Below are 24,398 nucleotides of genomic sequence, written 5' to 3'. Positions count from 1 at the left end.
CTCCGCTCCTCAGCTCCCGGGCTTGTCAATCAAACGGTCCCCGTGAAACCGCGGCATGGGATTGGCCGACAACGACAAAGGAGACGTTGATTGACAGGCGTCGACGGAGGAGAGCGTGCGGCGTGTCTCAGCACCGGGCGGGCGGGCGGGCGGGCGGTGGATGATGCTCGTCAGTCAGTCAGTCAGTCAGTCAGCGAATCCCTGGATTACTCTGCAGCCGACATGGGAGTCAATGTCGCTTTCAGTTTATCGTTACATCTGATTCAAACTTTTATCTGCTCCCAAAAGTCTTTTTTTTTTTTTTTCTGTTGTTTTTTTTTTTTTTTCTTTTTTGTCTTGAAGTAGAAGAAACTGAGCAGACTGTGATCAGTGCAGCTGATTGCAGGGGAACTTTTTTTTTTTTTTTTGCACGGGTTTTTCCTCAAATCAAGCGATATTATCTTCAAGCATTATTATCTTATTTAGCGATATTGTCTGCCGCACCGTGAAATTTCTTGAAACATGAGAAGGGTTTTTGAAAACTAGTGAAGTTATATTAACACATTTCCATATTTTGTCAAGCTTTTAAGCCTCTAGACAAGATTAAATGACTTGTTAAGTTATTTTTCAGCATCAATTTTTTTTTTTTTTTTTCAGAGATTGCCTCCCTCAGCCTGCTGCCTCACACTGTGTCTGTTTTCTCTCTGTGTCTCAATTTAATTTCAAGGACCTTCTCTGGCACGATAACATCAGCTTTACACTGCCAAAGAATAAGTGCAAAACACATTTCCAGTACATTTCAATTTAGATTAAACAAGCAAACAATAACTCTTGTTCCCTGACTGTCCTGCAGCTCCTTTCTCTCTCTCTCTGTCACTTCTGTTTCTTTTTTTCATTTTATTTTATTTTCTGTCCATTTCAGTTGTTCCTTTCTCTCTTTCTCTGCTCTTCGGTAAATACATCAGTTTGCTGATAACAGCCTTTCATTAAAAACCAGATCTGTTCCAACCAGCGTCGTCTACCTCTTATGTGATGGATAGAATGTATTGTGATTGATTATGTATAATAGATTTGATCGATATTACAGTGCCGCATTATCTTTGGGAAGCCAAGTAGTAAAGAATGTCATTACTATTAGTTTCAGTGTAGAGTTGTGGTGTCCTGTGCAGCCAGTAATTCCACCAAGAGGCTTCAATGTAACAAAGATGCAAAGTCAAATGAGTCTAAATGTATTAAATTCATAGATGATGACTCATTTTGGAAATATTATGTTCAATTTTGCACAAACTGTCTTCAGAGTCCTTGTCTATGTGGTTTTTACAGCCAGTGCCAGAATGAATAAACGCTGGACAACATATAAAAACGTCCCCGAGGATTTATGTACATATCGGATGATTCTGCAGGAGAGAATTATATCGATGCCAATGTAAGGAGAAGTGTAATGTTTATGTAGTGTGGCAAAATGGAAGGTTTCCATCTTTAACACTGGAGATCAGGGTTTGCATCCTGTCAACTAATAATTAACTTAGATCTTTATAACAATGACAGCTGTCTTTCCTTGTTCCTTACCAAGTAGTTTTTAGAACCTGATCAAAACTTCAAAGCACTGCAGTTGCTCATATATTGTAGGGATATGTAACTTAAAACACATTGCTCCTGTTTAGCTAGTAGTCAGTAGTAACTAGCGATGTGCAGACTGTAGTTTAATAATATTAACTCTTCAGCAAGTGCACTGTAAGCAGTGCAGTTCTGGTCTGTCCTTCATAATTCTGACATAATTCAAACAGACTGGTGTTTTTTGTTGCTAAATATGGCAGAATACGTAATGCAACACTTTACTGCTGCGCTAGTACAAACCAAATTTAGTGCTAGCCATAAATCTGGAACTGTGCGTCTATGCTAATCCCAGTTCACAGTGTTAGTAAGGCAGCTAACATGGTGGTTGCTATGGTTTCTACCATAAGAATAAACATTTTTGAAATACTAGGATAAAGAAAGCAGTGACTAACATGCCACTTACTGTTTATTGGTGACAATAAATTATGAAATTAAAGGAATATTCAATGCCAGTAGTTCAGTTGCATCCACTTTAATCCTATATTTGAGTGTCAGAGGCTACTTGTCTTAATAGAAACTCTGAACATGTGTGATTTAATGGGATTTATCTTTGGCTTGAAAATGGTCACATATAAACATAAATATGTTTATTAATGCATATTAGCCTATGGCAGCTGCAGTCCAGTAGTATTAGTATCATCTTTAGTATCCATTAAATACTGTCCTGTGTTCTTTCTCCTCGTCTCGCTTGTATTCGTTCCTTCACTCCATATTCTCCTCCCATCCCACCATATTGTATCATGCTCTCCTTTGTATTTGTTTGTTTGTTTGAGTATAGAGACAAAGCACTTGGGTGAAGGCCCCTGCATTTGTTTTGGTCAGAAGGGCATGTAAACAGAGGCGCCTCTGTGGGCCCAGTGGGCCCTGCTGGCACACCCCGACCCCCCAAACCCAGCGCACCTCCCCATTAACAGGCTTTTATATAGAAGTGGTGCTTTGGGTGGCACACGCCTCCTGACACTGACACGCCCGCTGTTGCCCCGGGGGTGATGCATGATTCGAGACGGTCACGTGGCGCCAAGTGGATTCCCTGGCATGACGCCCATGAGAGCGGGGGTTGTCGGGATTTTTTTTTTTTTCTTTTAACCCATTCATGCAGGGAGGGCTGACGAGACACACGTGCTCTGTTGAAACACTGACAATGATCATGCAAACACGTTTCCACGTCTCCAAACTTCACAGCACCACATTTTGATGTTGTATTCAAGGTGAGCGCTCTCCTTTCTTGTACCTTTAGAGATGTTCATTGATTTCATGGAAGAAATCTTTGTGTCAGTGCTTTTACTTTGTTTAAGGCCACTAAATTAAATTAGCTGCAGGACAAGAAACTTGCATGTTTAGGTTTTTCTCATGCAAAGAGAAATATGTTTTTCAGTTAATAAGTAAAACCCTCCAAGTGAATACATATATTATAAAGTGCTTTTGTGACATTCTGTGGATCAATGATCCTTTAGAGTGCAATGATGTAGGCTGTTATATACAGAAGCTTAATTATACTTTTACAATTCAGTTATTGAGAAGAGAAGCTTATCTTAAAGCAGCTTAAAGGATCACGAGAGTAGTTCACTTCAAATCTCTCCTGGTTGTTTTTCAAATGCTGCGATACGTTTTCCAACCCTCCAGACAGACATTTGTTTCCAATTTGATTGCGTTCATTTTGAAAATCAGTTTGCAAAGACTCACAGCTTTCTGGAGATTGGTAATCCGTCATGTTTACCCACCTTTATTTAGCATCCTGAAATGAACAATTTGCTTATTTGTAACATCTTTTTGTCAAAAGACGTAGAAATAATGGATATCCTTGAAAACAACAACAACAGGAGGAGCTTTCAAAAGCAAATCTGTGCTCGCAATCACATATAACCAAACATCAACAAATAATGTGATGTATAAATGTTATTACCCATTAAATGTCCCATCTGAAATTTGATTTTCATACAGTTGTTTAATAGAACAAAGGAAACAGTTCAAGGTTTCATGTATAGGTGTGTCTTTAACTACCAGGCTCTTCTACCACCACATTAAGTAGAAACAGGACTGAATGTTTGCTATAGAGTCTAACTGTTAGCGTTAGTCTCACGTTCTCTTGTCATTTACAGCCTGAATTCACAAATAAAAAGCGACATTGAGACAAAGCTGGAAAAATTCTAACCAGACTGTTTCAGATCATAAACTACAGTGATTAATGTGACGCGTCTCGCCACCTGATGAAGTGTGTGTGTTGCTGAAAATCAATACACTGGAAATAAAGATACTTGTGCTTGTGGATGGACGCAGCTTGGGGGAGGAGGAGGGGGGTGGGGGGGGGGGGGGGGGGTGTTGGGACTTCAGAGGTGCCGTAAATTTACGCTGTTTAGACTTTAAACCTGTCCCGGGTTATATTGTTCCATCAAATTTTTGCCTTTTTGTCCTCTAATTGGCTCTCAGGGGGAAACCATTTTGAAGCAGTTTTAATTACATCATAAAAGAATTTGCTGCGGCGGCAGAGTTCACCGCGTGGGCTTGTTGAAATATGAATGTTGTTGATCATGTGTTTCCCTCCCCGACAAAACACCCACGATGCATGTGTGTTGTGCTGATGTTCATTGTGTCGCTGAGGATGTAATACCGGCGCCATCGCCGCTACTAGCAGCCATACAGACAGGAAACTGGAAAAACGGGTGTATTTATCCACCAGGAGGGTTTGGGTTATACCAGTTTACAGGGCAAATATTTGCCTTTTGTTAAATATCCGAAATTGGCCACTTAATGTGATTCACCTCTGATATCATGGAGGTTCCACTCTTAACTGTAGTAACAGTCTATAAAACATGGAGTGATATTTAATTTTAACTTTTTACAAGACAGAGTGGAGAAAACAGTGGAGTAGAATATCAGATATTGGCAGCTTTAACACAAGATGTTTAATATCAGTGTATTTGTTTTCCAAATGTGACATATTGTAGCCAATTGATTAATGATCAATGCTATATTATACTTTATGTCACCCAACATACTTAATACGTACACTGAACTGGTCATTACACCTAAATAAGACCTGACAGGGTGAATGAAGACCTTAACAGGAAGCCTCACTGAACATTAATTCAGTCATGATTCTGCTAACTATTAAAGACATTAATCATTTGAAACAGAATATTGATTAAATTTTTTATTACACCGAAGTCAGTAGGCTTCATTGTCTGGAACCATGAATGTCTCTTCCAAATTTCATGGCAATCCATCCAGTGGTTGTTGAAATATTTCAGTCTGGAACGTTTTTTTTTTTTAAAACCCGAGTGTTTGTTAAAAATGGTTAAAAATGAACATTACCATTTTACAGACACTAAGTTGCCAACTTCAAATTGCTTGTTTTATCCAACCAGCAGTCCAAAACCCAGCAGATTTGAATATTTGGTCCTTTTTTCTTGCTAATTGCCTGAAATAATCAAACAGTTATCACAGTTGTTGATGATTTGCTGTCAATCAACTAATTAATTATCATTCTGCCACTTAAAACATAATATGAAATAACACCATAACAAAAAAACAATGTTGGTCAGGATAGAAACAAGGCTTATTCTTTTATAAGCTTTCAAAAAAAACCCTGACGTCTTTTAATACAACGATGACAACATCTATAAACACAGCAGTTCAGAGTATACTCAGCTCTGGTTCAGTGCTTCCTATAGTATCTGTCTGCGTTCATATTTGTGTTTGCCTCCCACCAGCAGGGCTGTCAGTATCTCCGGGCCAGGTGCTGGAGCACTTTAATAATCTGCACACATTTATGAGTCTGTGTCCGAGCTCATAGATCAGTGTCAGCGTGCCGACCTACCAGAACATCAGTCAGATCAGATACGGACTAATGAAGGCCTGCTCACATTACCTCCACCGTCAATCAAACACGCCGTTGGTTAATCATCGGCATCTCTCTCATTAAGAAACACAGATTCCCGCTGAGATTCGGCCCGGGTCTTCTGTTACACTCGGTGTCCTTGTAGGCTGACGTATGTGATGTATGGTTTCAGATATAAAGGATGTGCCAGGAGACATTTATCGTTGTGTTCTTTTAACTTCACTGTTAACATTGCAGGCAATAATATGATGTGCTTGTACAGGATCCCATACAGCAAACTGGGCGGTAGACGTTTATTGTTTATCGGTCAAGAACACGTTGATTGGACACATTGATTACTGATGTATTAATTGTTAGGCTTGAGCATGTAATCCACTTCCTATACAGCCTCTTTTTTTTTGTGATGGACAGAAATATGCAACAGGTGTATATCTGCTGTATATCTGTGACTAATATCAATTAAAGAAGGGAAAGACGGTGCTTTATTTATCTAGAATATGCGAATATCATCCATTTTCAAAAGTTGCTGCTGGATGCAAGACAACCCCTCTCAGTATATGCACATTGGAAGCTTCAGGTTTCAATATCACACTCATGTAAGTTGCAGACTAGACGACAGTTGGCCTCTAAAATGATGGAAACAAGTAGATTTGAAGGGTTGTAACGCCCATTTTTTGTATTTTTTGTTTGTTTTTCAAGTGTGTTCTCCTGAGTGATTCAGCATATGGTCTGTGCATTTGGGTCATGCTTTGATTTCAAGAGATATATGACTGCGGTAAACAGTTTTTTGGTCATATTACTGCAGCGTCAATGCAAATTATTAGCTGACCTACATCAGTGAGAAAATGGTTGTAATGATTTTGTTCCACCAAAATGGATAAAGCATGTTTGAATAGAACTTTGTAAGTACAGGGGGGGCATCTTTACTACACAACATGCTTTTAAACATTTAGAAAGAACTAAACAAGTATAAGATATACTGTATAATTATATCGAAGCTGCAGCATCATAGATTTTTCAGTATATTGAGATGTTTGAGGTCTTGACTTTTGAAGTGTGCCTTCAAAATGTAAGGAGGAAGCTTCAGGATTGTTTCAGATGCTACACATGTTCATGGTGTAACAGCCTTGTTGGTCTTTGCCATATTTTTACTGCTGACATGTAGAATGCGTAATATTGTAGTTTAAGAGCAAGACTGTCTTTTCCATTGTCTCCTGTATGAAGTGGTATAGTCATTCATTGTGGCTCATTGAAGTTCCCTCCTGGGAGTCGTGTAGAGAAGGCCTAGAGGAAAACTTCAACATTATGTCAAGCATTTCATTGTAGTCGTGTATCCAGCAGACAGAAAATGACAGTTTGCCTCGGCGCATGAATGAAGACATTGTATTAGCAGCTGAGAGTCTGCTGCACACGCTTTGCCAAAAACTTATGCTAAAGTTTTTATTTATCAAGGGAAGGCTTGCTGAGCGTGCATGCTGTTTTCCACTGACATCATGGAAGCTGGCCAGTAGAACAGCAGTGGGAGATTAAGTGGCTCGGTGGTAGAAAAGTTATACTTTTCCTCATTCACAATTTTTGCAGCCGGTCTCTCAATGCTCAACTTTCTACTCACAAGCCATCTTCTCTTACCTTTACCCTCAAGCTACTCATGGTTTTTCCTCCTATTAATTCTGATTATTCGCACGAGAAAGAGAGTAACAAAGCCCGTAACTTCTGAAAGTTTGTTGCATGAAGGTCAGAACACATTAATGAGGACAATTTGGATAACAGATCCCATTTTCTATTGCCTGGATCTACCCCTCACACTCATAGTCACTCATTAAGCTGCTGATATCATTTTCAGCTTTTTAACTTTAAAGTACAGAGAAAAAAAGAGCCAAACTAGTAAGGTTTCTCATGAATAAGCAATAGAGACATAATCCTGCAGCCTATGACGATGACCGATGTGATTATTTAGGTCCTGCATGAATCAAAATCAATACGCTGGTCTTTGTTGCAGACGTTTCTCCACCGAAAAAGAAGCTTGATCAGTTAGATTAACAAAGCTTGGGACAATGTCTTCCTGAAGACCCTTCACAGGTGGTTTCACGTGGATTCACACCCTAATTCATGTCAGTCTGACTGTCACATCATGGCCTTGTGAACTGGATAACCCAACCGTAACTTCTTACATTTGACATCAAGGTGTGAAGCCCTACAGAGGTTTGAAAACCTTGGACTTCCTAGTCAGCAGAAATGATGAAGCCTCTTGGTGAAACGTCATCAGCGCTGAAAATCAAACCTGCAGATATTTCATTTATTAAATTACATTTTTTTACTTGCCTAGCTTGTCATCTTTAAAAGGTTTAGACTTGTGATGTCAAGTCTTGTAAAAACCACCCTTGTGAGAAGTTCCAGCTCTTACTCTTTGTAATTGCAGCCAAATAAAGATGCCATCAAATAGTCAATAAACATCAACTCTCCACACATATGAGCAGATTGAATTAAACTCTGAGCATACCCATTGTCTTTTGTGGTTCAACAACTCACTTACATTACTAGTTTGAAGGGTTTCATTGGTTGTGTAGGCACCTCCGTCTACTATTTAAAGTGCTTCAAATGAAATTGTCCAACAAATTACGACATCACTAATTCCCAACTCCACGACAGCACTGACTGTAATCCGTCCCCGCCTTTTCCTCCTGTAGGAGCTCTGTCGGCAGCGAATGGCGGTCAAACCTCCAGCCGAGCGTCCAGAGCCCATGTCCTCCAGGATCAACAGCGTGTCGTCGCAGTTCAGCGACGGTGGTCCGGCCGTCAGCCCCTCAGCTCGGAGCAGCATCTCCTCCTGGAGCGAAGAACCCGCCCACTCCAACATGGACATCTCTACTGGTCACATGATACTGGTAAGTTTCTTAATGAGATAATTGTTGTAATCAAAATGCCAAATGACACGGGTGAGGCTCCCATTCCTGCATACTGGATCAAAACGTATTAAATTTCTCTCTCGTTTCCAAACCATAAGAGAGTAAAGTTCTTCATCAGATGGAAAGAGGTTTCAGGTGGCCTTTTAAAATGAGTCACATGGGAGAAAATCATGCACAGGGGGCTCATTTTCCACCATAAACATCTCTTATAAAATATATTTAATGTGTCTCAAAGCCAATAATGGAGCCCCAACAGTTTTACATGTATCCAACTTGATATCACAATCATGTTTAGATAAAGAATGGAAATTTCAATATTTTCCATCCCTTACAGTTAAAGATTGTAATGCACAAACAAGAACAACATCAGAGGGAGTAAAGTGCGTTTCTAAATTTGTTCGTGGAGGCAAGAACCCCAGTCCTCACTAAATATCTGTTTAGTTACATAAACTAAAGGGAGTATTTAAGAGTCCTGAGCACAACAGTAGAAAAAGAAACCATCAAATAGGACATAAGAGGAGTTTAAGAGTCAACTAATGTTGGTTTCCCATCTGGGACTGCGAAGGATCTTATAACGTCACAGTTGATGATCCTACCTAATACTTCTAAATCACCAAGGACATGAAATGTGCATGAATTTGTGTTTGTGACTTTGGAAAAGTTTTAACCGATGGATTTGAAGGATATATTTAAAGACTTTAAGGAGGATTGAGGATTGTCGCTCAATTTTTCATCCTCAATGACAAATAGTTTCAAATGACTTTGGGTCCTTTTTCTTACTACGAGTGAATCAATGAAACTCAAGTTAACATATTCAGAGTCGTTTATAGATTTTGACTAAAATCATGACCATGACTGGATCGAGTAATATAAGCTAATTCAATTTAGGAGGAAGGGTTTCATTGGTGAAGTGAGAGCAAACGACCTGTTCCTTTTTGCCTAGATCTTAGATTTATTTATTTATTCATTTTTACAGTATTTCAAATATGTCTGGTGCTAACATATGGTTGAGGACAGAATAAAACCAATTAAAGCTTTTGTATGCAAGACTAAGAATGAGCCATAATCATTTTGTGCCAGATGCAAAAGAATAGCAACATCCATGATAAATAGTGACAAAAAAAGTTAATTCCACGGTGAAGATTTTACTTAATAAGAGTGTTTCAAAGTGAGTTTTATTTTTGTTCCATGCAGTGATAATCTGCTAAAACTGTTGATTTGTCCTTTAACAAGAAGAATCACACAAGCCCTGTAATATTCTTGCCCTAACATTACAACTTTTTTTTATCCTACCAGAGATTTTCTACACTTCGTTTTATCCAAAACTTCACCTGCTTCCCTTTAATCCTTAATCCATTTATTCTGTTTTCCTTCCATCTCGTTCTGTCTGTCTTCTCTGCATTTCTGCATATAGCACTCTTTTTCCTCATACACATGCATACACACTCTTCTCTTTTTCCTCTCATCTCACTCTCCCTCATCTTTCTCCCTGTGTCTTTTTTTTTTGTGTGCGTGTGTGTGTGTGTTTCTGTACATCTCATTACACCCACAGTTTCTATAAGCAGGCTTCTTACCCTCTTCTATCCTGCAGATGAAAATCTCTATTGAACCTCGGTCGCATTCTGTCGAGCGCCGGCGTAATTGCAATATATAGCTATTCACTTCAACCACCCACCACCCTCAGCAACACCTCCTCATCCCCCCCCTCCCGCTCCTGCCTGCCTCTCTCTCTCTCTCTCTCTCCATGCATTATGAAGCTGCCGGCGAGATGTGACAGAGCGCGCTTTTTGATGTGTTCAATAGGCACAAAGATACTAATTACCCCTGAGATTTGCACCAGAGTTGTGTTCAGGAGGAATGACTCCCTTTGCAGCCCCGTGCCGCTGCAGAGAGCGGCTCTGTTGTTTTACACGAACGCTCAATCCTGCTAAAGTGTTTCTTTGGCAAGCGTACCCACAACACGATATGATGCGCGCGTTTGATGCGCCAAGGTCACATGTGTAGAAAATAGATTTTGAGTTTTGAGACGGCGAGGTCTGAACTTCTTTAGGTACGTTTGCTTTGTCTGCACCAGACGAAACCGCCTCAGCAGAGGTGGCATCGCATTAGAGATAACAGGAATGAAATGAAGTGTTCCTCGTGTTCTGTCAAGTATTCAGTTGGTATGTGGGCCACAGTCTGGTCAGGGTGATTACTGCATTTGTTATAATAATAGAGACTAATATGCAAATGGTGTGCAAGGGAACAAAGGAGAGAGACTATTCACGCAAAGAGGTGAATCTGATTGGATGTGGCTGTGATGATTAATGCATTTTGTGTAGGTGATGGAAATAAATGTCCTCTTGAATGCTGATATTCCACTTAAATCCTCTTCAAAGTAGCTTTAAAGTTTTAAAAGATACTTTCCACTCAGGAAAACAATTTCTCTTGTGAAGTCTGTTGCAAATTTACTTGTGACAGGAGACTATCATCTTCATAAAAATGCACACAAATAATGACTGTCCTCCCTCAGAGGCAAAGGTGTTAGTAGTGAGATGTCATTAGAGCGCCACAAAACCTCTGGGGCTGGTTGTATATTGTGACTTTGGCACCACGGTTTGTATCTCATGTCCTACCCACAGTCAATGTTTGTTTCCTCTCTAATCATTTGCCTTAGTGTCAGTGACCTTAACATAACAAAACCTTAAACCTTAAATATAGTTTGACATTTTAGGAAACACACTTATTTGCTTTCTTGCTGAGAGTTAGCAACCAGTTAGCTTAGCTTGGCGCAAAGATGCTGCTGGTTGCCCAGCAACCATACAGACACTGGCATTTGACAATTGGGAACTTCTAGCCTAGTTGAATTACCTGAAAGTTTCTGCTTTAAATGGTCATCATAGACATGAGTGTAGTCAAATTGTAGATGAACAAAATGTCTGCCTTGGTTTTCTGCCACGTCCAGTGACTCAGCAGAGAAATTAGTTTTATTCAGTTTACAGGTGCTAGAAGTCAAATGTCCTTTTTCATTTAACTTAGATTATCAGTTTCCATTTAGTATTTGGACTGTAGACATAAATTCAGCCTTAACACACAAATGAGCTCCTTTTAATTGCAACTGCACTGATTAATACTCGTGAAACCTGTCCAAATGGACTGCTTTTATCGAGCGCTGCTGATGAGGAGTTGCTTTAATTTTGAGCTCATGTTTTTATTCCACTGAGGAAATAAAAAAAGATAAAACAGAAATTCTGAGCAGTTTGTCAGTCACTGGATGCTCATCATCACAGGAAGTGATAATGTGTGATTCATTGTTAATGGGGGTGTGCTGTGAGCTCTTGGCTGCCATTTTTTTTTTTTTTTTCCCTTCTAATTTTTGCCAATTACTGCAATTTAGCTGTGAAAGAGAATGCAGGGAGATAATCGAGAACAGCAGTGTAGTAATGCATACACTGAGCTGTAAGTGTGTTTCAGCACCTTGGACAGTTCCACACATACAGTGAAGCAGACTACGGCTCTGATTGGTCCAGACTGTCTCCATCCTCCCACAACAGAAACATTAGAAAGCAGAGAGGAAGTTACATAATGCTACTGTCAGCTGTTAACTATGCATCTCTAAAAAAAAGTCTCACAAACAATAGGAGGGGGGGGGGGGGGGGGGGGGGGAACTCATTCACCCACTCCACTGGGCTTTGGAACTTTTTAAAAAGCCCAAAGGTCAGACTGTTTTTACTCAGCCCACAGAAGGATTGTGACCTTCTTGCTGAAGTTAAAAGATAAACATAACTAAAAATTTGAGTTGCAAGGTTTCCACACAATAGTGACAATCTGGGAAATATGATGCTATTTAATGTCTTTTACCACCCACCACACATCCTCTTTAGAAAAGGTTTTATGGATTTGCTGCCTCTATCTTCTCTACATCATTCTCCACCTTTCATTGATTAGTTTTCTTGCATTTCCTGCTTTTTTTTAAAATTCTTTTTGCTGTTTTTCTGGCATTATTCTACCATTTTCTCCCATACTTCTTTCTTTCTTTCATCATTCCATCAGGTTATTGTAGTTTTTCATTACTTACCATTATTGTATATTCCATTAGTGTTTGTTCTGTCCATATTTTTCCTCATCTGTGATTTTCTTAACTTCTTTTTTTAGCCTTCCTCCCTCTCTCCCTTCCTGTCTTTCATTTTTTTTTCCTTCCCATGATTTGGAACAATGCCTATTTCTTACTGCGCATACTTTTCTTTTGCAGTCAGAGCTGTCAGTTTTACAAAAATATTCAAACTTACAAGAGGACTCATTTCAGATTCACATCATGATGTCAACCAGAGACAGAACAGAGAGTTTCATGGCAACAAAAAATGGGAGCCAGTCAACACATTTGGGGGGGGGGGGAAACTCAGAGCTGAGGGATTATTTTTTTTCAGAGTCGCGTGACAGGGAGAGACCAAATCCATCACAAAGCGAGAGGAGCCCGCCGCCGCCACCGCTGCCGCCGCCGTGGAAAAACAAATATTTCATCTAATGCCCTGCCACGCGCTGGAGTGAAGCAACTGTTGAGTGATTAATAAAAATCACGGGCGTCAAAGAAAGGAATAATGTGATAGCTGATGAGCTGCAGCGTGGCCCCCCCTCCCCCCCCCCCCCCCCCCCCAAACAACCCTCCCACCTCCCAAAAACTTAATTGCCTCTCGTAAACCCGGGCAAATTCCATGTCATCATCCACCCACTGATTTTAATTTGAGGAGAAACAGCTTTAACCATCTTATCTAAGTTAATGTATTACTTGGTCCCATGTGACTGGGACTGAACAACCCCCGCAACCCCATCACCCCCCCCCCCCCCCCCCCCCCCCTCCCCCCCTCCCCCCACATCCTCTCTGCTTGTGTCTTAAGAGGATTAGTCGACTCTATATATAAAGCACATTATCTTGTCTTTTGTTGCTGGCCAAGTAAGTGTTATAGATTATACTGCAGCGAGAGCCTCCATCGAGATTAGCTGTGCTGGGAATTTGTTGTGGTTGTGGTTGTAGCTCACCAGCAGGCCAGCTGGGATGTGATCTGTAGAGTTGATAGGTCGCAGGGCAATGGCTGGAGGAAGAACGGGCTTTAGGAAATGGACGGTTAAATCAGTCTAATGTGGTCAGCTGGGGAGAAAGAAGCATCCAGCTACAGAGGAGTTAGACTCATGTATCAGGATGATGTCAGCTTTTTAACTAAAAATAAAACAGCAGCCTCTGAAATGGTGGATATGATTCAGTTTGATTGATTATATGTTTGTTGTAGAATTCACAAATGGGAAGACTTTAACCTGAATTGACGCTAATGCAACATTTTGATCAGACTCAACAAAAAACGCAATTTGTCATTTCTTCATTCACTGGACGTTTATTAATGTTTGGTTTTTTTAAGCCTGAAGAAGAATAAAACTCTTGTGGAAACACACAAAAATAGCAGATTTAAATAATACATTTTATCAGGACAAAATATGGCAATTAGAAGTCCAATCCAATCTACCTGCATGGACTTTACCTTTTATGTCTCAGGACTTTTGTATTTTTGTTGATGATGATACACTTCAACCACTACTTTTCTTTTTAACAGAAAAAATGCAATATAGGGATGCTATAAAACTAATCTTACTTCATTATGACACCATCAGTGGTGGAACAAGTATTCTTTACTTGAGTAAAAGAAGTAATACTACATTGTAAAGAATATACTCCATCAGGTGGCGTTTTGGTGGTTAAGATGTATATCGTATTATTGTAACATCCCCTGTTCAGTTCTAACTGGTGGCTCATCCCCTTCTATCTCTCTCTCACAGTGTTTCCTGTCTGTCTCTACTATCTGTTGAGACAAAAAGGCAAAAAAATGTAATTTAAAGTACAGGAGTTTTATCAGCAAGATGTGCTGTGAGTATCAAAAGTACTCATTTTGGAGAATGGTCCTTTCAGGATGTCTCTAGTATGTATAAATTGTATTATATTATTACTAAAAATTTTAATGTTGGGCAGGAAAAATCATATTTAAAAAGCTCATCTTCTAACTAGTAAGCTGTCAAACAAACGTGGTTTTGTTAACAAATACAATATTTGCATCCTGAATGTAGAGGAGTAGACTTATATAGAAACATAAAATGAAAGTGCTTCACTGAAGGTAAAGGACCTCAAACTTGTAACTAAATACAGTGTATTTAGCTCCTTTCCACTACTGGATACTGGTTTCTCTGAGTGATTTCTTTCACTCACTCCTCCTTTCCCTTCAGTTGCTGCTGATCCAAAATGGCCGCTGCATTACGTCACCTCCCATGCAGCCGGCCTTCATGCTGCTGTTTCTTACAGGTGCTTAGATGGTGCGTCAGAGCCACAATGGCGGCTCGGGCAGGGACTTATTGCGTAGCAGTTTTTATTGAGCACCTTTGGCAGCTATAAGCCCCCCCGGAGTAAGGGGATTATTCAGTGTTTGGCCGACACATGGTGATCTCAGCACCTCCTGATTGGATTGCAATAATCCCTTTACACAGCCACAAAACCCTATTACTCTGGCATTAGAGAGCGAGAGAGAGGGTAGGGGGTAGAGGATGTGGAGGGGGGGGGGATGCATCTGATGTAGGACTTTGTGTGTGTGTGTGTCGTCTTTAGAAGTGTATGAATTTCTGTATGCATGAGACTACAGTGTATGTTTGCAGGTCATGTGTTTTGTGTGATTGTTTATGCATGTTGTTTGTGTGTGTGTGTGTATGTGTGTAGAATATGAACATGTGAGTGGGTGTCTGTACATTGAGTGGATTTTGTGTGTGTGTGTGTGTGTAATGATGCTTCATGTGACTGTGTATCTTGTGTGTGTATGTGAGAGTGTGTGTGGGTGGACTGTGTTTTTGTGCACATGACCTTTATGTGTAGATTGTGCTTTAGATGTATGTTTGTACTTTTTCTTTATGTTGGTTTTCTGTATATTGGTGTGTGTGTGTGTGTGTGTGTGTGCATGCGCACTGTGTGTCTAGTTTAGTTTATTAGTTTATTTAACAGGGGCCATGCACAACACTACCGTTGGTGTGTGTGTGTATGTGTGTATGTGTGTGTTTTTGAAGGATTCGGACGTCCTGCTGTTGATAAGTGGCTGTCTGCAGGTGGATGCTCGCAGCTCGCAGCTTCCTGTTGCATCATTGCTGCTTTTAGCAGCTCAGCAGCAGATATAATAGAGAGACAATGTACTACAACACAGAATGGCTAGCGTGTGTGTTGTGTTGGTTCGTATATGCGTGTATGTGTTTTTAGCTATACGCACCGCCGCTGTGAAAAGGTGAAGTCTGCTTTAAGCTCAGTAACAGCCGAACAAATAACAATCCGGACAAGCCGCATGTTTGTCGAGTTTGTCAAGAGCGTGTTTATGTACATGTATGATAAAATCACATATCTGCATTCGATCAGGACACTCTCCCATTATCTCCCACCAGCCCGGCTGACTGGCCTCGCTGCCTTCCATTTTTAACAAACTCCTCTCATTTTAGCAGAAAGCCATTAGGCCTTTTCTGGAAGCTAATTCTGATTAAGATCAGCTCTATTTGTAACTGCCACCATAAATCATTGCTGGAGCCATTTAAAGAATCCCACCAGCTCATTTCATTCCCTCATCCATTACAAACGATTGTACCGTCCATATTTTGTGTGCATGGGCCGCTAAAAAAACAAAGCTACAGTGGCCACCATCAGATTATGGCTAACCTGAGTGCTACGGTGTTATGTGCCAAGTTCATTCGCTGGCAGTTGATCAAAGTCACACTGCCTTCTTTAATTATGAATTCTGTATGGTAGGTAATGTCCAGGCTGAACCTGGTTGCAGAGCTAGAGGAGATCAGACTGATATGCACTCTGATTAACGCGGCTTTGTTGCAACTAAACATGCATATGAACTGTAATACCCAGACCTGGGTTTAATAGTTTCTCCAGATGATTTTTTGCTTTTGTTTTAATGTTCATGAAGAGCCAGAGGGGCTGTTTATAATGTTGTTAAAATCAAGGATGTAGATGTAGAATTTGACCTGTTCTGCCAGTTTTCATTTCGAGTTTTTAAAGATTACATGTATTATCTTGAAATTTCTTTGCCAGTTTCATTGTCTGTGACTGACATTTGTAAACCGAAGAGTCCTAACGAGTAAACGTCACCCATCTGGTGTTTCAAACAGGTCAAAACAAATAAGTATTATCTCTGTTTTCCTTTTCACCAGAGTGGAGCATCACATCGGTGGGATTTGCCACATAAGACAACACATAACATTAAAAAGCTGATTGGCAATCACAGGAAAGAGCCCTACTATCTATTTGGTTGACTTTTCTTTGATTGATAAAATAACTGGTACCTACTTTCCCATCTGGTGCTCCACGGAGATTCAAACAAACATGCAAACACTGTCAAGCTGCCAGACAATTTAGGAAAGCTTGCTCTGTCAGTTAAACCGCAGGGTGCTATGTGAAAGTTTGTGATGAAAGGCTAAACCTGTCTCCATCTGGTACTTCAGACAGATTAAAACAAGTACAAGGAACCTCACTCATGAACATATACCAATACAGTGTTGGTAATGGACTGGGAGTCTGACATGTAAAAATATAGAAATTGGTTTCCAATCTCTCCTCTCTCTCTTCTCCTTGTCTCCTTCAGTCCTACATGGAGGATCACCTGAAGAACAAGGACCGTCTAGAGAAGGAGTGGGAGGCGCTGTGTGCCTACCAGGCTGAACCCAACGCCTGCACCTCCGGTTTGAAGGACGGCAATGCGAAGAAGAACCGCTCCACTGCTATTGTGGCATGTAAGCAATGAACTTCATCGCTATTTTGTTCAGTCTCTTCTTAGCTCTCTTTTTCTTGTTTTTTCAGCTTTAAAGGTAATTAGTGGACGCTGTAAGCGTTTGGATTGCAGTAATCAAAAAGTGATTTACTAAATGAACCACCGCTATAATATCTACCTTGCTACTTCTGCTGTTACAACTACTTGGTTTTCCACACCCCTATAGGTGAATGTTAAATGTTCTAAAAAGATATGCGGGCATTGAGGGCATTTCTAATCATGAAAATGGCCAAAGAAAGTCTCCAGATACTAAAGCATGGACTGGTTGTGGGTTAAATCAAGAGCTGTTGTTTCTATCAGAGCATCTTTATTACAATATTTTTGTTACAGGACCTTCAGCAGGTTATCTTTAGATTTAAAGGTGTAGATAACAAAAAAAGGGTCACAATTAAAAAGTGGACCATGTGGTATCTGACGGTGGATGTAAATCAACTGTGTAATGTGCCTTGAATGAGGTTCCAAACTATTCTTCTTGCTATTGATGCTGTAATTGTTTAATTCAGTATAGTGTACATGTTTCCCTGTCAACTTGCAATCTTACTGTAAGTTTTGGTCTTAACAAAATATTGGATGTAATTAACCCTAACCCATGTTAAAAACTGAGAAGTGCCACATTGAGCAGGTTAACCTTCTGGAGTCTACCATAGACCACTGTTCAGATATACCATTGTTTGGTTTTTTGCTAATTGTGAGGTCATTTTTTATAGTATCATCAAGTGTTTTATATCCCCAAAATCAGCACAACCTCTGTTATCCAGTGATGTCACTAAATAAGATGTACTACACTGTAAAATTCAAGAAATAAGGTAATAATTGTAGGAAAAAATACAAAATCTGCCTATAGAAATTCATCTTTTTTAATCAAAAAACAGACAAAGGTAACATAAAGAAGACTTTCTTCAACACAGAAAACAGAAATGTCCCAGAACTATTTTACTAACAGCCTCAGTTAGTCCCTTCCCACTGTAATCTTAAAGAAGAGGTCTGAACAACAGGCGGTTTTTGCCCTTTGAAACCAACCATCTAGCTGTAGTATGTGTAATAGCAAAGTCTGTCCAAAATCATGCAGAGAGGTACACGACATGCCTTTCCTCCTTCCTTTTGTTGCCTTCTTTGATGCTTCTTCGCCACGAGCGTTTGCCACAGGTACGTGGACATACACCCTGTCATGTACTGAAGAGTCCAGAGAAACCTCTAACAGCTCAGCAGCAAGCTGCTCTTGAAATGCCTGGTGGGTGATGGGCCGTACCTCTGCAGCACACTGCTGGTGGCAGTAATCTCAACAAAATAAAAAAAAGAGGATCCTGTACCACTTCATGGTCTTGTGATGGACGCTGTAATATCTCAGCAGCTGATCAGACAGTCCACAACACCCATGTACCTGTTGAATGAATGAAACTTTATTAGTCATTGTTCAATAACAATGTTCAGTAAATGACATCTTAATATAGCAGATAATAACAGCAATCATAAATAATACCTGTTGTACTCCCCCAGACACCCAGCATAATACCGGACCCCTTTGTGGCCCCTGATTTAGAGAAATCCTTGATCCGCCCCTGCACACACCAAACTCAAAAAATCTAACTCAGTGTGGGTGGAAAACTACTTTTCCTTCCTCTATATTCCTCTATGTACAGTTATCCCCCAAAATACGTAGATAATTCACTAATACTTCCATGTCCTGTTGTTGGTGAGTTCCATCAATAAAATTATCCTCATCTTCAGTGTAGCACGACTCAGATGCGGATTAATTTCCCCCCTCTCTGTCGCTGCTTTGGAGAATCACCTGTACACCTGTACCTGTGTACAACCTCTGGTTCATGAAGGAGGCATCTGGTATCTGGTTTTAACTTTTATTTGTGAATGTTTTTCTGGAAAAATAAAAAAACTTTTCCGACTATATGTGACAGCTACAAACAAACTGCAGCCCGCTCGTGTTTTACAAATATGGAAAACAAGCTCTGATTGGCTCATTTACCACATCTGGTCAAAGAATATCCAAGTTCTGATTGACTGGGAAGCCTTGCGTGATGATGTTATTGATGACAGTGATTACTGTTATGCTGAAAACAAATCTGTATAACAAGTGAATGTGGCGTAACGTTACATAGTAAGCGAAAGCAGTTTTGCATCCACATATCTTACAACCTTACACAACGATTTTCCACAGATTAAACAACCCCTAGACAGAAACAGTGCTCACTGTGCAGAGGGAAGTCTACGGATTCAGGAGGTAAAAAAAAGTATCGCTCTAGCCCAAAGTAAACAGTTTAGGCGAGTTTTGGCAGAATGATTATCACAGACATGTAAATGAAAAGGCAGCATTATTTCCTCCTCACAGCAAACCAAACATTTCACAGCAGAACCAAAATTCAGCCGTTACACCTCTTGATGTCAATCCTTCAAACACGGTGGGATTACTCTCACAACCTCTCAACAACTCACCTCATATATTCTGAACCCAGCCGTTATTATCAGAAAGCAGGAGCAGGAGGGTTGTAAATTAGTTCTCTATTAAATCTCTCCTGCACCGACCTCATCAATGATTAAAATTTCTAAGCTTCTGTGGAAATAGCCCATCTAAAAAAGTGCTGTCCCATTCTCTCCACCAGGCCCAGGCTTAATGAAATCCATGTTGTCAGCAGGGAAAGCAGTTTGTCAGGAATAAATTGCGCTTCCTATTTGAAGCACCACTGGCTTCTCCAAGAAATTTTCGGAACTGTTTTGCCACCATCACTGGAGACTTTAAATGGTCGCTCGCAAGAGTGAAATGTACAAACTAGGATAATTTGTACCTCCCCCAAAAATTTAATGGACCAGTTATGATTCCCAGGGACTACAGAGGGCAGATCCTCCAAAAAAATGAAAGAGAGACAAAATACTCAACATTCAGTGTTTTAACCCAATTCCAAAATACACCGAATACATAGTGGATCTACCAGCAACGAACATAAAAGCTGCATGCAGACATTTATCCATAAAAATCCAGATTTTTTCCTTAAAATTTGCCTAAAGTGTCCTTAAATCCAGATAAGACTACTGTCTGATGCAATCATATGTCTGTATTGTGTAATAAGCTTGTTCCAACTCCATACAATGTTTAAACTGAATGACATGTTTTAACCTAAGATTTCATGGTTTTTACGTCTGCACCGTTCCATCAAATGGAAATATTCTACATGTTTTGTGCATGATTTTATACAAATTTCCCCCAAGTTTAACCAGGTTTAACATATTTGGTATATTGGCAACTTTTAGATCTGAAAAATTTCAGCCAAATAACATGATTTTGTAAAGATGGACCCACTGGAGCACCCAGAGTTTAAAAACGCTTCACTGCTCAAATCATCTTGTTTTATCCAATTTTGAAACTACTAACCTTCTGAATGAGTGTCTGATCTCTGAGACTTCTGGTGAATTTTCTGGAATATCACAGAAATGTGAGAAGAACCTACCAGAGCAGGAAACTCGGGGATCAATCGATCACCTCTTTGAGGGAAATCAAGGAGTATCAGGGAATTTCTCAGTCACTTACTGGTTCATGTTTTAATCTTTAACAAAAACATATCGCTCCTACTAGAGTTTCTTCTCTGGGCTGAAAACAACATTGACAAACCAGGAGGGAATAAACTCTTTAGGTCAAGGAAACACATTGTGGAAATTTACATCAGGACTCAGGAGATAATCTTGTCTACTCAACAGATACGCAAAGAAACTACTAATTACACTGCATGGCTATTGCTTTCCTAAGACAAAATGCACAGAATTCTTCCATTTCTGTTCCAGACGATCACTCCAGAATCACCTTGAAGGTGGAGAACAGCCAAGGAAATTCTGATTACATCAACGCCAGCCCGATCGTAAGTACCTCCCCTGCATTCTAACTTTGTGCTTCACACCGCCACTATGCCAGGCTCCCACAGTCCCCACGGGGCGTCACAGGAACAAAAGCAGCCTACCGTTATACAATATAAATTTTGATGCAACGCTTGCTTAGCTTCAGCGGCGGCCCCGTGCTAGTGTGTATGTTCTGCACCATGAATATTAATCATACAGCAAACACCCCGGGCGAGTATTCACTTGAGGAAGGTGTGGGAAAGGACATGCGCACGGCTCTCTGCAAAAAAATTGATCCATGGGGTCTTGGGAATTTTTTTTTTTTTTTTTTTACCTTGGCTTATGCTAATTTGACACTAGATTGTGTTTACTGTTACGGTGCGCTCAACTTGCAGAGGCCTTTCCTTGTTGCAGTACAGATTTGAAACAGCGAAACAGCCTGTAGGAAGGAGCAAGGGGAAGAAAGAGCCATGTGAATTCAGTAAGTGAGTGTATCAATTTGGAAACCAGTGTTGGAATAGTAGGTTTACGTTTCCCTCGAGGCAGATACAGTGGTATTCCATTAAAAGCAACAGGAACGCTATGCATTTCAAATCTGGGCGTCACACCAAGAAGTGGCTGAGTATGTGTGTGTGTGTGTGTGTGTGAGAGAGAGAGAGAGAGAGAGAGAGAAGGAATCAAAACTATACAGGAACAAAGGAGCAGCCTTGTCAAATGTCAATCCCACAAATGCAAAGACAGATGCAGAACATGAGCCCACGCATGCAAAAGGAAATACACGCATACCTAAAATCACACTTTGACAAAAGCTCGCACAGACACTGAAATGTACACACTTGCTAACACACACATATATGCATGCACGCACGCTCACCCACACTCGAACAGGATACATACACACACACAGATGCCATTCAGTGCAGATACCTATACAGAAATACAGACTGTCAATAACTGTAAAACTTACAAAAAAAGATGCATTGTTATCAGCAAGTACGTAGCTAGTAATGCTGTAGAAACCTGTTGAATAGCTTCAGTATTATTTCAATTTCTTTAGATTTTAAAAACAAAGAGGAACTCTAAATTTCTTGCGTGTCCCGATCCATGAACAGTGATGAAGAGCCTCGGAAAGCAAGAACTCAAGAACTTGAGGACAGACCAATTATGGTCTTGTGCTCACAGACCTCTACTTTCTATTTTACTTTGAAAATCCAATTACCATGCACCAGGCAATTTGAATCTGTATCACCAAAAGCAAAATGTATTTTTCTTAGAAGAGGTTTACTACCACTGCATGCGATCTCCTGTGAGTTGCTGTAAGTCAGGCGCTGCTGAGATTACCTGCGTACAATTTGGTCGGTGTGGGATTTTTAGTTTGGCGTAGACATGAAACACTCACACACACACATATACAGCCAAAAAGATGATTTTGAAGGCTGAACAAAGCAAAGACCACTTCATTACCTTTTGATTGAGCTGTTCAAAGCAGTACAGCTGTGCGCTAGGTAAACAAAATAATGAATCAACCAGATGTTGTTTTCTGTGCTAGTTAAAGTTACGATAACTTGAGTTCGCTAAATGACACAATTAAAAGTTGCAAAGCTGAAATGCTCAATTTCTCGTTAGATATGAGTCTGGAAAGCACACACTAAGAACTGTTTGACCAAACAGGAAGCTATGGCGGCAGTAAAGACAGTGAAGACAGTGAGGACCGCTGAATTTAGAATTTAAGCTGAACGGTTACTGAACCCTTGAACCTTAACTAGGTGTCATATAAATACAGAGGCCTAACATGTGCATCAAATTCACTCAGAACAAAATCTGTGGGTTAGCTGCATGAAATTTGATAAAAATGTATGTTTTTTCCACATAAACCTGAAGGAAGTGACATCATTCAGCTTCCTTTTGGACAATATAAATAATTGGCACATCATCCCACCGATGACGTCCCTTAACTAAGTCCTGTCTAAGCTTGACTTACCACAATCAGCAAAGAAAAGTAAATGAAATTGAATACAATAAAATAATTATCACTATGAATATGCTTCAAATAAAATTGATTGTAATACTAAAGTAATGCACAATGATGCACGAGGAGAGCAAACTGGTTTTTGACTCAGAGTCCCAGTGTACACACACCCAATCAGTCAGCTGCACAAACCTACAAACACAATCAATCACTCACTTTCTCCTTTCACACACACACACACGCAGTTACTCTAAAATAGACTCAACAGTTTCCTCGTACACACACTCACACACACACTTACTAAGACATAATCAATCACTTAGGTACCACTCAATCATGCATACACACAGTCACACACACACACACACACAAACTAATTCTTACGCTTGTCGTGTGCTGATAACAGTTTGAATCAGCCTTTATTGACAGCTAAATTCACTATTTTTGATTAAGGAGTCACACTGAAGAAAATTAAGTCTTTCCTGTCATTCCTTTCATTTTGCATCTACTTTCCCCGATTTAATAACATCTTTATACAAAACATATTAAGACGTCTTTAGTAAAACTTCACTGGCAGACGATGCTGCTTACTTAAAAAAAAAGCCTTTTCATTTCCAAAGGGAAATCTTGAAACAAGTCACTTTGTAAGAGATTGTAATCAACAAAAAATGAATTAGTTTTGATGTTTAAATGCCTTAAAATGATGTTTTATTTTCCTTACAAACAATCTCTTGCAGTTGTCTGGTCGTCTCCTGCCAACAGTCGCTGCTGGTTTTCTTTTAACCTTGATAATAATTTTCACTAAACCCCAAGAAGAACCAAACCTTGACCAAAAAGAAAGAAGACACTTTTGGAAAGCATTAACAAATCACCTATTTTGTCATTTGGGTACAATGACTTGTCTTTTATCCAACAAACTTCTAAATATTACAAGTTCTTGGTAATTTCTTGAAAAGTAAAGTGAATGTGGTGACTCATTGTGACTAGAAATATTGTGAAATGTGGATAAAAGGTAACAAAATGGACTGTACAGAAACCTCACCAACATTATCAATACGCTCCTCCTGTGAAAAAAAAACAGTTTTGTGAAATCTACTATGTCTGCTGCCACCCAGATACAATATAACTGAATGTAATTTCATTTGAGACGTTCAAAGCACTCAAACTCAAAGTCCTGATTACTCTGAATAATCCACAGGCATCACTCCGAAAAGTTTCCAGTACTTGACATGATTGTCTCCATCATTTTTGAATTCTCCAGTAAAGATTAGACAGATGGTGTGAAAAGTAATGATAAGGAAAGGAGCACAATCAAAGTTTCAACTTTTGAGTAGAAAGAAAACAGATAAATGTTCAGAAGAAAAAAACGAAAGGAAACTGTCCAGAATAGAGAATAATAATAATAATAATAATAATAATAAGCT

At 39.8% G+C, this 24,398-nt stretch overlaps 1 protein-coding gene across 5 annotated transcripts in view; it reads left to right on the top strand.

The window, feature by feature from the left end:
* Positions 1–24,398, top strand: part of LOC137194613 (receptor-type tyrosine-protein phosphatase N2-like) — a 251,576-nt gene that overhangs the window by 192,871 nt on the left and 34,307 nt on the right. For all 5 annotated transcript variants that reach the window (XM_067606684.1, XM_067606682.1, XM_067606687.1 and 2 more), the window contains exons 14-16: positions 8,122–8,319; positions 16,980–17,127; positions 20,955–21,028. In XM_067606684.1, coding sequence (XP_067462785.1) covers positions 8,122–8,319; positions 16,980–17,127; positions 20,955–21,028 — 420 coding nt within the window. The remainder of the gene's footprint in view (positions 1–8,121; positions 8,320–16,979; positions 17,128–20,954; positions 21,029–24,398) is intronic.

Source organism: Thunnus thynnus, chromosome 12 (genome assembly GCF_963924715.1).
Source record: "Thunnus thynnus chromosome 12, fThuThy2.1, whole genome shotgun sequence".
Lineage (NCBI taxonomy): Eukaryota > Metazoa > Chordata > Actinopteri > Scombriformes > Scombridae > Thunnus > Thunnus thynnus.
Note: the sequence above shows the minus strand (reverse complement) of the source record. Positions and strands in the feature narration are given on the sequence as shown.